Source organism: Microcebus murinus, chromosome 6, assembly GCF_040939455.1.
Source record: "Microcebus murinus isolate Inina chromosome 6, M.murinus_Inina_mat1.0, whole genome shotgun sequence".
Taxonomy (NCBI): Eukaryota; Metazoa; Chordata; class Mammalia; order Primates; family Cheirogaleidae; genus Microcebus; species Microcebus murinus.
The window spans coordinates 64,119,362-64,136,625 of record NC_134109.1 but is presented as its reverse complement, the minus strand read 5'-3'; the positions used below and the strand labels follow the sequence as shown (position 1 = coordinate 64,136,625).

Below are 17,264 nucleotides of genomic sequence, written 5' to 3'. Positions count from 1 at the left end.
ATTTAAAAGGCCAAGAGTAAACCCACAAGGAATAGTCAAGTTTCTTATGTTCAAGACACTGAAATAAGCTAAATTAATATAGCAGGCTTTAAAGGAAACGTCAATGGAAAAAGTAGCATATGATGGTATTCATACAGGAACCAAGACAGGTGTAGACAAGGGACCTACAGTATCTAACATGGATATCCATTCTTAAATATTTTCCAAGAACCAGGACGAAACCAATGTACATTTTAAAATTTCATGAATAGTTTTAATACATGGGCCTGCATACCAGTTACTAGTTTGGTATACTGGACTCTGAATAACATAGACATAAATCAGGAAATACAATGAGCCACTGCAACCTTTTCTAGTATAGTTTAGATGGGAAGCAGGGACTATACAACAAGGGTAGAAAGCTGTGTTTAAACAGTGATAACATTTGATATTAAATATTATCTTTTTTCTATCTCTAATTGATTTCTTACCTGAGTAATTAAAAACTTCGTTATGTGCTCTGGCAACCTGCCCTTTTCACTTGACAAGATCATCTCCAGCATGTCTCCATGGAGTTTTTCCATAACAACAAACACTCTTTCAGGCGTCTCAAACATACACTCCAAATTTACAACACCAGGGTGATGAAGGTTCTATTAAAGATAAATAAAGCACTTGAAGAAAATGAGTTTTTTGATACTGTTTGGCAAGCTTGCTGATTATACAAAACTGTTCAAGCTTAAAGCTATGGAGAAACCCACATTTAAGATTTTTAACACCTCTACATTCCACATGTGCTGCCTTATATTTTTAAAATTCTAATGTCTCCAAAAAATACATCTTTACTTTCCATGCATAGTGAAATTATTTCTATGCTAAAAATTCAAGTTCCAGCGTAGTGAATTGCTAATCAGGTCTTAATTAGATTACCATCTTGAGAAATCTGTAATTTCTTAGGATCATCCCCAATATTAAAGATACTGGGATAAATAAACATACTAGGCTATTTCTACACCGTTGGTAGAAATCTAATGTAGTAAAGATGAAATTCATACATGTAGTACACCTGACTGCACTGAAGAAGCACCTTAGTCAAAACATTTTAGAACTGCTCTGCCACTGCAGGCTTCAGCAGTTTGTTCAGAAGCTCTTAACGCTAGTGAAGATCATCATGAAAACAGCAAAAAAGAATCACTGAGCCCCTGTTTTGTCCAGGACACCATGCTGCATGGTCATGCTGCATGGTTCTCAAGCACTCAATAAATACAGCTGGCCCTGGAACATGGGTTTGAACTGTGTGGGTCCACTTATATGTGGATTTTTTTCAATAAATATAGTTGGCCATTAGTACTGGCATCCTCAACCCAACACAAGCAGAAAATAACAGTATTTATGAGATGTGAAACCTAAGGACAGTGAAGGACAACTTTTCGTAAATGTTTTTGCAAGGCCAGCCGTAGGACTTGAGCAGCATGCATGGATTTTGGTATTTGTGGGGGTCCTGGAACCAACACCCCATGGATACCAAGGGACTACTATATTTCCACAATAAATTAATGGCTAGTGATTGTAGGCTGCATTTTGCTTGATATGTTAATTATCACGAATGTCAAATAAAATTACTCTTAGCACTAGATGGTCCCTTGTAATAATCCTAAATAGATCCTAAATCCTTGTTGTTCTAGGTCATCAACAAAAGCCTGTGATCATTTGACCTTTTTTCCTCTGTACAACAAAAATTCCTAACATTAGAAAAATAATTACATATTCCATTACATTTCAATGAGAGACAGAAAAAAAAAAAAACCTCATCATGAACAAAAACTACCTACACAAAAAAAGCAAGGACAAACTTAAATATGCTAGCAGTTGAATAGAGAAAAAAAATTAAATTTTTTTTTTTTACTTTAGAAAAAAAACTCAGTGAGTGATAAAACTGTCTGTAAATTGAAATTTAAAACCTGAAATGGCTCACTATGCATCAACTTCACAGATGGATGCTGGGTGGTGAGCAGCAGAAGGGGTTGTGAAGGAATCTACACTGTTGTCGTTGTCCTCTGAACTACCCATTTGCAAGGACAGCCTGGCATGAACCGATACAGAGCCATGCTACGGTTGGCAGTAGCTCCCATGATAACTGTCTCTTAGAGTGTCTGTTCACTACTTTGTCCATTTGGATCTCTGACTCAGACATCTGATGGGTCTCTTCCATTCTGATGACAGGGGGCCCCATCATGCAGTGTGATGTGGTCGTGGAATAGCAAGTTTATGAATGTGATCGGAGCAGATGCCTAAACATCCAACCAATAGCTTTTCACCTCTAGACGGCTAGAGTCATCTTTCCTGAAACTGCTGCACTGTTAACAGGTCAAGTCTGGCTACTTCAGATAGACTTGGCCTCCAGAGTTGTTCTCTCTTGGTCAGATCTGAAGAACACGGAGAGAGGGTGGGGTTAACAGAGCTCACACTATCACTACTCTTATTTTATTTGTCATGACTACCTACAAATAAGACCAGATAACCAGTTGGCTTTGACTGTTACATTATGGGAGTGCCAGATCTGTAGGTGGGAGACGAATATGACTACATATACCTATTTGATGTGCACCATGGAATATAAGTGATAGCATTGTTCATACCTGAACCTGTGCCCCAGGCTACTTCATTTTTTTTTAAATATATATCCCTTTACCTGATATGGGAGTCATACTGACTGGACATACCACTGGCCTCTGGGTGTCCAACGATCTCAGATGTTCTCTTTCAAATCCATAATCATAGTAGAAGCTTTAGGGATTAAGTGAGAGTGTCCTGCTGGAGTTCTGATTCTCCTGAGACAAGTCTACTATGAGATGTGCTAAGTACACCTTCCTCTCTGAGCATCTTCTTAACTGGTTCTTTTTTCCCTTTAATCTAACTTTAATCACTTAAATACTGTTCTGGGGAGTTTGGCTTCCTTGAATGGCCAAGGCCTCATTGTCTGGATGGGGAGCAATAACAGCGAACAGGAGAACAGACCAATAGAAACAGAGCAGGGTTAGGGGGTCACTTTTATGTAGGCAGAAGAAAAATTAGTGTGAAGGAAGAGATAAAGATTAAGGGAGAATGACCTTGGAAGCCCAAGGAGGAATGAGGAGGACAGATGTGGTGTAGTAGTTGCTCAGCCTGCTGCTTCTGCTGACCTCATCTTAGTCCCTGCAGCTCGGAGGAATGGAGAGAATCCACAGATGATCAGGAAGTTCTCCTACCTAAATCACCTGTATATATATTATATATATGCAATGGCAGTTCTCACATGCCTCTACCTGGATTCCTCTAGGTACATGAGTTCTTAGAGTTACTAAAGTCTTTCACTCAATATATTCCTTTTTCCTTTTCCCTACTCCACAACAGGTCTTGAGGAGCCTCTACACAAAAAGCAGAACTTTAACATTTGTTTATCTAATTGGTGTATTCCCAGAATGTTCTAGGCCTAAAGTATGGGACAGATTAATGGGAGTGTTTACCATCAACTATTTTGTGCCATGTTCACTGTAAGTTCTGAAGGACTCTATAAATGTCCTCTAACAGCATCTTTATGAAAACACTAAGGGAAATTTTTGGTATGTCACTGTAAATGACTTTGCATATGGTTGGGTATGTGAATTATTTAAAAAATACGTATTCAATAGAAGCGTTGGACTCAAGGCCAAGTATAAACAACTGATAAAAAATGTTTTAGTAAAATTTAAACTCATACATTCTTTGCACTTGACCTTTGCTCTTTTATAAAAATCTTCATGCTTTATAATTTTCCTACATTGAGTGATAGCTGATAAATTTTATATGCTTGAGACAAGGCCATCATAGATGTTTACTCATGAGCTGTATGTTTTTGCATTGAACCAAATGAACAAACTTGTTTTTACATTTGACAGTAACCCAAGAAAATAAAACAGAATATAGAGAATCATGCCTTATTTATCCAAACTCCCTGTACTATACTGATGAGAAGTATGTCTTTAGCCTAGAGAATGTATTTAAAGAATGGAAATTTTTAAAAAAGTTAAAGCTATTATTTTTGTATTTTCATGTATAATATAACTTATGTGATCATTTTAATACCTTAAGAACAATTTTAAGATTAGTTTCAACCAAGGTGGTCCATGTGACTTTTCATATGAAGTTTTAATTTTCATATAAAATAGTTTTTTAACTTTCCCCTCCTAAGTAACGGAATTAATTAAAAAATAACAAGAAAACTACAACATCACCTATGGCATAGTGTGGGCAAAAAGAATTTTTGCTAACTTCTCAGGCTTTCCTCAGAAATTCAGATAAATTTCATACCAGAGCAAGCTACTACAGGACTCTCCGGCCATCTGTTTGTTGCATTTAAGTAATTTCATTTTCAGGAAATGAAACATTTGGCCAAGTAAAGGAAAAAATAGTGTCCATTCACACATAACAGATTGATGACATATCTGTGGGGTGAAAAGAAGTAGTTTTGAAGCCTGGGAGGAAATATCATTTGGAGATTAAAGACAAAAACTTTCCTGACCCAAGCTGCCTAGAAAATTTATTTCCATAGATTAATGTAAACTGGTCACTATAATCAAAGTATTTATAAAAGTAATAATATTTTATTAAGAAAATAATTAATATTAGTTTTTTATTTATAGGTACATTCTGATTTACGAGAGCTGTCTGGAAAGTATCCAGCCATGTAATATGAAAATTGCATATTAACAATGGCTCCATACTTTCCGGACAGCCCTCATATGTTTCTATATTTATGTTAAATAATATTCTTTAATATTGATACATAATTACTTATATCCTCTAATTCTAGTAGTGCTGCTTTACTGTAAATCTGGAGTTGAGAATTTGTTCCATATACATAGTTGTGATAAAAAGTAAAGCTGTCATGTTTTCCCCTTCTTTCTTCCACCTTCTCATTTAGGATTATTCTAATCAAACATATGAGAGGTGAAAAAAGAGGAGAATTAGATTAAACATATCCTTTCAACAGGTTTTCAGGAGCAATAAGGGAACTTCTGACTACTTTTCTATCAATAAACTAAATGATTTAGTTCATATTGAGCTAGGGAAAATAAATTTAAAAGTGATGAGCCCAGGATCTAAATTCTAAATGGTATACACAGCAGAAGGAAGGACACTCCACTGCACAGCAGTATAGGTGGGGGTGGGAGGTGGCTTTCTCAGAGGTACAGTTCTGTAGCGATGGCTTTGTTGATGCTCATTCCTGTCAGTTTGCCAGGGTTGAAAGAAGTGCACACCATCTTATCCATTTCCTGATTACAGTCTCTTACAACTATGCTCCATTTAATGGTACTGGAAATCACAATCACCTAATGACTTATAAAAGGAAAATAGACTGTAATTCCCTGATAGATGCTAAAGAGTCATCTTGTAGAGAACAGATGATTATAAAAATACTTGTTAAAGATAATACTCAAGTCAATATGGTAAGCTCCCCTGAATTGCAGTCTTATATCCTTTTGGGTATGTTCATTTAAATGAAAGAGGTCCAACAAAAAAAATCAGTGTCTCTCCCATCCAACCTTTCTCTTCTGGTGCTACTTCTCTTGGTAAATGGTGAACCACCTAGGTCAGAAACCTGGGAGTCATCCTAAATGTTTACTTCTGTCTTACTGCCAATAACCAACTGGTCTCTAAATCTAATAGTTTACCTTCCTAATCTCTCACACACTGACCCATTATCTTCACCCTCAGGCTTACTGCCTTAGTGTAAGCCCTTATCTCTCTCCTAGGGATCTGCCACAGCACCCCAACTGATTTCCTTGTCTTAGGTCTTGTTCTCCTACAACCCATTCTTCAAAGGGCTGCCACTGTGATCTTCCCAAAGGTGATTCTGATCCTACCCCATTGCTTCAAGCCCACAAGTGAATCACAACGAACTTCAGGACCTCTCCTTAGCAAGGCGCATGAAATCCTTCATGATCAGCTCCTTCTCCTCCTCCCACTCAATTATTTCTCCAGCTTCTTCTCCCACACATTCACCTTTCTCTGTTGCCACCCTTAATCACGTTCATAAGAAGACACAATCTTTCTTCTTTCTATCCTTTCATGCACACTGTTCCCTCAGCTTGAACCAGACTGTTTGCCTGGTATGAAGACTCAGCTGTTAGGCAGCTTTTACTGACTCTTGCAGTTAGACTTCGATGCTTCTTCATTCTCAGTCTTTGGTGTAATCCTTTTTCATAACACTTATATTTAGTTATTGATGAACCTATTTATCTTACCTACAAAACTGCTAGCTCCTAAAGGCCTATATTTTATCAATTGTATTCCCAAATCAATATAAGTCTAGTGCCTGGTACAGAGTAAATGCTCAACACAAGTTTGTAAAATTTGAAAGATAAATAATCCCATTTCACTTTAATTTTCATTAAGTGAATAATGCTCTTTAAGATTTAAGTGACTTTGTTTTAGATGTGCTATTAATATTAATACATGATGTCTCACATCTGTATCAAATATTATATTAATATATAGTGATAGCCTCTCTAGAAACATAAAGTGCATAACTTTTTCTTTGATTTCACTTGAATCTGATTAGTATGCAATCTCAGAATTCTGATGTTGAATGATCTGACCATAAGGAATAATTTTTATGATAAATACCAATGATATGAATGTAACTATCATAAATGCCACCATTGATATGAGTTGCAAAATGATGTTCCCGTCTCAAGGGTATGGCAAAGGCAGTCTCCTTCACTTTCCAGTACAGCCCCCTCAAAATATTACATATGAAGTTTTGATCACTGTTTTTGTAAAGATTTCAACATCCTTGATAGGAAGAAACACATGATTTTCCTACTATTAATATCTAGGTGATTGGTATTTATACCTGGCTCTTAATAAGGAGAAACTTCTAGTTTCAGATCATTCTCAAAGGCCACTACAGAACAGTTATCAGCAAGAAATAAGCAAATCAGCAGCAGCTAAAGGACACAGTCAGGATATTTCCGCTAAGTTGCCCCCTTCCCTCCATGTCACCCCTCCCTTACATGATCTATGAAAACCTTCTATGGTTCCATCATTGTCCTAATGATGAGAAAAAAGGAATTGAACAGATGTTGATGATCTCTGTCTTCCTCTCCCCCTTACTTAGAAAAGGTCTTTCAACTCCCTTCTCTTTCATGGTTTATTTTATTTACCCAGAACAGGTATGACTAAAAGGGAAGCCTCCAGGCTGGAGCATAATTTCAGGAGCAAGCCCTCTGGAGACAGAGCACTTGAGTTTGAATTCCAGCTCTACCTCTTCCCATCTGGTGAGTTATCTAAACTCTGTGAGATGCATCTGTTTCTTTATATGTATAATGAGATAATAATAATGTGTCTAATCTTTTAACACAAGTAGGACTTGTTATGTAATGTATACAAAATACTTGGAATTGGGCCAGGTACATAGTAAAGGTTAGCTATTATTTTTGGGTAAATTTTATGCTATTTTAGAAAGATTTGGGCCAAATTTCCCTCTTCAGTTTGATAACTGAAAGTTCACAGTAAGCCACAGTAAAGAAAACTTCCTATTGCCTTTTATCTAACAGAGGCTATATCAGAATAAGTATGAACTTCCACAAACTTATACCTTCTGGTTTGTCAATCCTACCTTTCCCCTTGCTCTGTGTGTGTGTGTGTGTGTGTGTGTGTGTATGTGTGTGTGTGTGTGTGTGTGTGTGTGTGTGTGTGTGTGCATGTTTCTTAAACAATGCAAATTTATTATCTCACAGCTCTGTAGGTCAAAAGTCTGATGAGCTCAGCTGTTTTCTCTGGTCTGTGTTTCACAGGCAGAAATCAACTTGTTGGCAAGCCTTTCTGTTATCTGAGACTCTGAGGGCAAACCTGTGTCCAAGCTCATTCAGGTTGTTGACACAATCTAGTTATTTGGGCTGCGGAGGTGTGGTCCCTGTTCCTTTGCTAGCTGTGAGCCAAGAGCCTTTCAGCTTCTTGAGGAAGCCTGAATTCCTCGTCACGTTGCTCCCTCCATCTTCCAACCAGCTACTGCGAGTTGAGTCCTTCTCACATTTCAAGTCTCTGTGACTTCTCCTTCTGCAGCACCTTTTCTGCGTCCAGCTGGAGAAAGTTCTCTGTTATTAAGGACTCATGTGATTAGAATGGGCCCCCAGAGGTAATCCAAGCTACTCTTCCTATTTTAAGGTTTGTAATCTTAACTATATCTGCAAGGTCCCCTTTGCCACCTAAGGTAACATATTTATGTATTTATTGGCGCCAGGGCTTAGGGTGTGGGTATCTCGGGGATAGAGGGGCTATTCTGCCTCCCACACCACACAAACCTCCACTGTGTGGTCTGCTTACCACATTCCTCAATTCTAGAGGAAGAATATGAAGTCTTTATCTTTTGGAACTGAGGAAGAGAGTTCACAGACATCTGCAATAAAAATTATTTACTACTTATTTATAAATGAATGTATTCAAATATACTCAAAATAAAGTGAACAGTTTAAAGAAGTCCATGTACCATTACTGAACTTCAATAATTATCAGTGTTTTGCCAATCTTGATACATTTTTTCACACCCTTATTTTTTCTTTTGATGTATCTTCAGATGGAAGAAAATATTTTTATTTGTGAAGGCTAATAAAGCTTCATATTTTATTGGAAATGGTTATAGTTTCAAATAATACAAATTGAAGAACAAAAGAATAATAATTCATCAAAACAAAAAGAATGCCAGTGCTTTCCTCTCTTTTAGAGGATAGAAAATAACTTTGGGGTATTAAAATCTTGCTGGACTTACATAATTACCACTATAACTCGTTGACATTGTGTATTGAAGGTCTCACAACATGAGAGTCTTTTTATTTTATTCATTCTTGTGCTGATATATAAGAGAAAGCTGAATGAAAGGGAATAAGAGAAGTAGGCTAGTTTTTCTCAGAGAATTTAAGAAACAAAGCCCAAATTACACAACATTTCCCTGAAGGATGCTTATTTTACTCTTTTTTTTCTCTTGATGCCAAGCCTTGGGTACTTGCAGGTAAGTTATTACATAACTTACTTAAGAAGATATTTTACCATAATAATATAATTATTTGCAATCATTAGGCACGCTTGCTGTATTTTTAGACCTCAATGATGACAGAAGTGCTTCTATTCTGAGGTCAACGAGGCAAAGGCTGCGGTGTTGCATCACCTGAAAGCTCTCCTGGTCTAAAGAGTGAACGGAGATCATTTGGTTGTTGCATGTGAACATGTTCCACTTTTATGTTCAGTTGGCAAAAAGTCTATAATTTAAGTAGGCTCATACTTCAGCATTTTTTTTTTTTTAAGACAGAGTCTCACTCTGTTGCCCAGGCTAGAGTGAGTGCCGTGGCGTCAGCCTACTCACAGCAACCTCAAACTCCTGGGCTCGAGCAATCCTACTGCCTCAGCCTCCCGAGTAGCTGGGACTACAGGCATGCACCACCATGCCAGGCTAATTTTTTCTATATATATTAGTTGGCCAATTAATTTCTTTCTATTTATAGTAGAGACGGGGTCTCGCTCTTGCTCAGGCTGGTTTCGAACTCCTGACCTCGAGCGATCCGCCCGCCTCGGCCTCCCAGAGTGCTAGGATAATAGGTGTGAGCCACTGCACCCGACCCAGCATTTTATATTTTAAGGGATAGCATAGTTTTGAAAATATTATCTGCAAGATTTTAGAAATCCACATTGCTATTAACTTGGAACAAAATAACATAAACATATATTGTCAGGAGAATAAATGCACACAATATTACTTCAACAAGGAGGATATAACAATATATCCTCCTGTGAATAGGTATCCCTGGCTAACCTTTATATCAATGAAGCCACAATCAAATTTAACCCATTGGAATCTGAGAACTCAGAAATGTTCAGATCGTTCCTGGTAAGAATTGTTTGTTCATATTATCCATCAGAACTAGAATGCAATTATATTTTAGCTGTGCCACTAATTAGCACAGACTTATCCTGGTTTAATATAGTTCAAAATTTTATAGAATAAGTTGAAGCATCTCTACTAACTGCTAATGGTAATAGAATATTGTGTCTTGATATCAGGAAAGGGAGTCAACTTTTAAATGGCTAGCTTATAAATGCATAATTTATGATTACATTTTTTTCATCTTAAATTAGCTATAGGTCCTGTGCATTCCATTAAACAAAATTGGCCCAAGGGCAGGGGAGAGGGAAAACCAATTCAATGTCTGCATAGCAAAAAAATCACTCGAGGACTGTGTTCATGTATATTCATAAACCTATCCACACATCTCTCAGTCATTCTTCACTTCATCAGTTCTGGGAATGATTCAGGGTTAGACTTAGATTCCAGGGTTGCTGCAGGCACATGATAAATATAATGTGTCCTCTTTTTTCCCTATAAATGGAGAAGTAACGAAAGGCAGAGGAGTGAGAGAAGTATGCAGAAAGCAACACTTATAAAACCTCTATTATCATGTCTCATTTTTTCTAGCCATTTTTGACTTTTCAACATAGAAATACTATAAAATATGTGACATTTTCTACCCATCACCAGGAATCTTTCAGAAAAGAGGTATGAATGGAACATTTTAAAAACAATATCTATCAAATCTATCAAGAGAATGAGAAAACAAGCCACAGACTGGGAGAAAATATTTGCAAAAGGCACATCTCATATAGGACGGTTATCTAATATTAACAAAGAACTAAAATTGAACAAAAAGAAAACAAACAATGAGATTAAAAAATGGGCCAGAGATCTTAACAGACAACTCACCAAAGAAGATATACAGATGGCAAATAAGCATATGAAAAGATACTCAACATCAGATGTCATCAGGGAAATGCAAATTAAAACAATAAGATACCACTACACAGTCATGACACTCACTGAAATCTGGAGCACTGACAAGGCTAAATGCTGATGAGGATGTGAAGCAACAGGAAATTTCATTCATTGCTGGTGGGAATGCAAAAAATGGCATGGCCACATTGGAAGACAGTTTAGCAGTTTCTTACAAAACTAAACATATACTTAATATATGATCGCACTTCTTAGTATTTACGCAAAGCAGTAAAAAACGTATGTTGCCACAAAACCTGCATAAGAATGTTTATAGAAGCTTTATTTATAATTGTCAACTTGGAAGCAACCAAGATACTCTTCTAGTAGGTGAATGGACAAACTGTGGTACATCCACACAAGGAAATATTATTCAGTACTAAAAAGAATTGATTTATATGTTTGTAGGCCATTATCCTGCAAACATATAAAAAAAGTGCTCAGCATCTCTAATCATTAGAGAAATGCAAATTAAAACCACAATGAGATATCATCTAACCCCAGTGAGATTGGCCTGTATCAAGAAATCCCAAAACAACAAATGCTGGCGAGGATGTGGAGAGACAGGAACACTCTTGCACTGCTGGTGGGACTGCAAATTAGTGCAACCTTTGTGGAAAAGAATTTGGAGATACCTCAAATGCTAAAAATAGAAATACCATTCGACCCAGCAAAGCATTATTAGGCATATACCCAAAAAAGCATAAGACATTCTATTATAAAGACATCTGCACCTGAATGTTTATGGCAGCACAATTCAGTATTGCAAGGATGTGGAAACAATCCAAGTGCCTGTCAATTCATGACTGGATTATTAAAATTTGGTATATGTTTACAATGGAATATTACTCAATTCCAAGAAATGACAGTGAGCTCGCACTGCTTATATTATCTTGGATTGAGCTTAAGCCCATTATCCAAAGTGAGGTGACACAAGATCAGAAAAATGGGCTCCACATGTACTTGCCATCAAGTTAGTATTGACCGATTATCAATATAATGCTCAAAGGGTGGTGGTGTTCACCAGAGATTCGGGGGTGGGGGTGGGGAGAGGTTGATCCACATCTGAGGGATGTGGCGAACAGTGTGGAAGGGAAGGGCATACCTCTAACCCTTGCTAGGTAAAGGCAAAGTTATAAAATCTAACCAAAATGTTAAAAAAAACAACAAAAAAAACATTTATCGGGTGTCGGGCAGGTGGGAGTGGGGAGGAGAAGATGAGTATATATATACATTATAAATGCGATGTGCATTGTCTGGGGGATGGACACGCTTGAAGCTCTGACTCGAGGGGGGAGGGAAGGCAAGAACAATGTATGTAACCTTAACATCTGTACCCCCATATTATGCTGAAATAAAAAAAAAAACAGCATATTAGCAAAAAATAAAAAATAAAAAGAAATGAGCTATCAAGCCATGAAAAAACATAGAGGAAACTTAAATGTATATCACTAAGTGAAAGAAAGCAATCTAAAAGGGCTACATAGGGTGTGATTACAACTAGATGGTATTCTGGAAAAGACAAAACCATAGAGACATAAAAGGTCAGTAAATACCAGAGACTGGGTGGAAGAAGGGTTGAATATGCAGAGCACAGAGGATTTTTAGAGCAATGAAAATACTCTGAATGATACTACAATGATGTGTACACATAATTATACATTTGTCGAAACCCATGGAACATCAAGAGTAAACCATAATGTAAATTATGGGCGTTAGGTGATTATGATGTGCCAATGTTGGTTTATCAATTATAATAGATGCACTATTGTAGTGTATTTCTAAATTAGTGTTAGAAAACATTCACCCATTAAGTTTGACCCCCCTTTCCTTCATGCTATTATTGAGTTTCTGTTTAGGAGAAAGGCAAAAATTAAAAGTATGACTTATTATTATAAAGAAATCTGTATCTCAAGCTGTCTTATTGTATATAAAAATTGAAAAATGTATCAACTGTCTGCATTTTTTTCTATTTGGTATCAAATGCATAGGAATGAAGACACATCTGGAAAACTTTTTTATTTCCTCTTAATCTACCTGACTGGAAACATGAACACATGAATCTAATCTAGTCTTGGCATTAGCTTTAAAGCGTAATTTTTAACAAATCATATCACTGTAGCCCAGCTTCTATATTTAGATGTCAGCACTCCAGAAAGCAGAACATTCTATAATATGATGATATTAAATTAATCTGTGTAGACACATAATCCTTTGGATGTATTATATACCAGATAATGGGAACTAGAGTAAATGTACAGGGTCTACTGGACAAGGTCAGAAGACAGAACATTATTTGCAAAACAGTCCAAAGATATTATAATATCTCATATTTGCATAGGGTTCTGTGGCAAAATGAGCTTCATTGGAATATTCTCAAAATTAAACAACTGCTTAATTATAGGAATTCTCAGAATCTTTAATAAATGAAAAGCTATGTTCAATTTTAAGATGTGGATGACCCAGATATAGTACATGACATTTTCCTACAACATCATCCCTTTTAATGAAGGAAGCTATTTTTCTCCCTTCCATGAAGGAGCTCAAAAGAGTAGTATTGATAATATTGATTTTAAAAATACTTTATATTAAAATATAAGATGTAATTTAGTCCCCAAAACATTTCTATGAAGCAAGCAGACCAAGTCAGCATGATTTTCAATCTATAATTAAGGAAACTAAGGTTGAAAGAGATTTACTAAAACCTGGAAAATTTTGACTTGGAACCTGGCCTTTTGATACTTATTCACTATGACTTAACTTCTGATCTAATACAATATCTATTTGGAAAATTTTCTAAATTCATTTTCTTTTTATTATGGAAGATCCTTGTTTTACATTTTTTCTCTATTTTAGACAGATATACATATAATCTATGGGATTTATTATTTTTGTAACATGCAGAAGACAAGATTATCTTGGAGCTCCAAAACATGTCTTGTCTAAAACAATTTCATGAAAATTCTTGCAATAAAATACAAAGAAATATTTGAAGAAATATAATAAACATATTAGATGAAACAACTTAAATATAAACTAACCTCTCAATACACATTAAAAGAGAAAGTACCCATATTTAGCATGTTTTCTCCAGAGAAAGAACTGATTTATGATTTTTAAAAAGTCACCGGTTTGCAAAAATTTTCATTTTTCCCAACCACACTTAGCAATGTTATTTGCTGGTTTTCTATCATGATTATCATCTTTTCACTTACTGCCGATTGTATATATTTAATCTTGCCCCATGAGGATCAATTAGCATGGTTTTAAGACAAAAAGGAAAGAAGGAAAGGAACACCTTATTCTCTTATTGTCATGCTCTTCCAATCTGTATCCCTCTGGTTCCTTCAGCATAGCTATGTAATCCATTCAGCAAATATTTACTGAGTGCCTACCATGGCCAGCCATTCTGCTAAGGCATGTTCAGCCCCACCCCATACTTCAACATTGAGTTACCTGCTCTTCTAAACTTGTTCGTAGGAGCTAGACTTACAACTCAGTGGTGGTAATGATAACATTTAATAACTATGGGAGCTTTACTGTATGCCAAGCACTGCTCAGAGGTTCACAAAACTATCATATTTGATTCTCATCACATCTCTATGAAGTTTCCTAGATAAGGAAACTGAAAGCTCAGGCAGCTTAAGTACCTTATTCAGGCTCTTAAGAACTCTCAAATAACAATCTGAGATTTGAACCTAGTCAGTTTAACTCTAGAACTCATGCTCTTTAAACAATATATTATACATTGCTTTTATTCTTTTCTTGGACCCAAATTCATTTTGGATCAAGGCCTTGCCTGTCCTAACTAGTATGCTTCAGGAGCCAGGTTACTTAAACCTCCTCACTATGATCTCAGAACCTGCCTAGGCATATTGTCTGGATTTCTGACCACTGCCTGTTTGTCACGTGTTTACCATAGTGTCCCCTCTACCTGCTAGGACATCCACCTTGACAATTTGATGACTTGAATTCCTTATCTTCCAGACGGTGGGACTTCCTTTCTACAACTCATTCTCTTTCTAAGCCCATGTACCACTATAGTGTTGTTTGTTGCTAAACCCTCTCCTGATCTTGAGGTTTTACTGCCTTTTAAGGTATCCCTATGACATGTTCTCTGACTTCCTTTGAACCCAATGCCTGATTTTTTCCTTCAGGGCTCAGCTTTTGAGATATCCTGCAACACAATGAGTGGCTATTCCACAAGCTCTTCTTCCTCACGAAATAATACAATTTTACTATGAGTAAAATTTAATAGTAATGATTTATTTATAAAAATGGTATTATAACAGGGGCCTTATGAAAGAATTTAAGGAAACACAGTATGCAATGTAAGACAATGCTGCCAAGTGTTAATAGAGTACCTGTTATGTCTTTACTACTAGGCTAGGCACTGTGGCAGTTGAAAAAAAAAGGCATTGCTGAGACTTTCCAATTGCTTATAAATCTAATTATTACATAAGAAGTATTTAATAAATATTAAAGTGCCATTTTATACTAAGACTAGAAACCATAAATAAATAGAATATATGGAAAGTAGCACAGGACAGTCAGGGAGGTTTGGTGAATCTTGAAGATTAATCAAACATGAGTAAATGCAAGTAAACCAAAATGTGCATCCAGGCTTGGAATTAAAAGCTGAGCAACGGCTGGGGGTTAATGGTTATGATGAGGACAATGACCTTAAAAAGAGGATCTGCGTTGGGGAGAAATGAAAGACTCAGTCAAATATGAGAGGTAGGGTCCAGAGAGATCACTCACCATGCTAAAAGCCAGGAAAAGCAGACAGGTTTGATGAAGCAAGAAAAAGAAAGCTACTAAGCTAGAAAGAGATCAATGGAAGCCCACTAAAGATTTATCTAGTTGTGTGCTTCAGAATAGAAGAGGGAAAATGAGAGTCGGGAAGATGGTTATGGGGGGAGGACACATATCTGTCAGGAATATCATCTGTTGCAATAATCAAGGTATGAATTTGAAAGCCTGGTCTAGACTAGTGGCAATGGAAATGTTAAGGCTAAAGCCAAGATGGCTATGCACGAGGACAAGGAAAGAATAGAAATGGGGCATTCTGATTGTCATTAGCTGAAAATAGCCTTTTAAAAAGTTTTTCTTGCCTTTCAACTTTCTTCTCTGTAACGTGTAATCCCCAAACACTGATTTGATCATAACAATTTCTTTTTCAAAACATTTCAATAATTCAGTTGCACAGACATAATAAAATCCAACTGAATTGGCATCATATCTAATGTTCTCCATGAACTCAGCCTTAACTCCTTTCCTGGTCTTATTGCACACCTTGTCTCACCATAGCAGTGTCCAAATTAAGGTAGGTATACTTTTGGGGGACAGCAAATCTTTAAGAGATATGTGAGCACAGGGATGGTTTTAAGAAAATCTACTTTATTTAAATCTGTATCCCTACTTCCTAGAACATGATGGGCACTCAATAATTATGCTTCACATAAATGAATGAATCATAACAGTCCATACTCTTCTAATACAGATCTAAGAATATCCCTATGGTCTGAAAATTTTCAATCCCCAAGTTTCTTTTCATAACTAATTTTCTTTTTACTGCTTTCCAAAGGAGGGCATGCATGTCACACATTCCAAATATTACTAGGGTGCTTTGTCATGGGGAAGAGAATACTCTGGTAGAAAAATAATGAGAAAATTTGAAATACTGTATTGATATGAAATGAATGACTCCAATGAATTAGAAACCAATTTTTTGGTAACCTAGCTTCTAATTCATGCTTTCAACTAAATTAATGAAGGATTTAATGAGTTTATAAACAAAGAGAGGATTAAAATAATTTCTGAAAATAAATCACTGAGGTTTTGTGGCTTTGGTTATGACCCAGCTTCTATGTTTAAAAAAAAGAAATAAAATTGTTACTGAACTCTGCCTCATTCAAGCAATAAGTAATATTCGCCCACCAATTTATAAATTAAATTAAAAACATCAATCTCATTAAATAATATAGTTCCAGTAACATTTTATTTTTTATATTATATAAGCATAGATAAAAATTTATAGAACATTTATCTTGCTGAATAAAGCTTTTACTAATACTGTAATGATAGATTAATCCAGGAAAATGTTTTAAACATTTGAAATATTATACTCAATAAATTTAAAAATATATACTTATTTTTATTATAAAGAATTATGAAATAGGGACCAATAAAAGACTTTCAAGTATAAAAACACATTACACTGGAATACAAGTTATGTGGAGAAAGTGGAATAGGTTCAAGGAAAACAAAGAATGTTGTAAAATATACTATAAAGAAAAGCCTAGTTTCCATAAGCTAGAAGACCACAAGGTAGAGGATACCAAATGCTTCTTGGTATTGCTTTTATATCCAGAGGAATGGAATTTTGTTTCTCAAAATTGGTCAAAGAAAAGCATCCTCTCCATACAATTGACTCCTATCATGA

General features: G+C 36.0%; 1 protein-coding gene across 2 annotated transcripts in view; it reads right to left on the bottom strand.

Moving 5' to 3' along the window:
- PRKD1 (protein kinase D1) overlaps positions 1-17,264 on the bottom strand; it is a 292,389-nt gene that overhangs the window by 22,892 nt on the left and 252,233 nt on the right. For both annotated transcript variants that reach the window (XM_020285846.2, XM_020285847.2), the window contains one exon: positions 471-632. In XM_020285846.2, the coding sequence (XP_020141435.2) occupies positions 471-632 (162 nt within the window). The remainder of the gene's footprint in view (positions 1-470; positions 633-17,264) is intronic.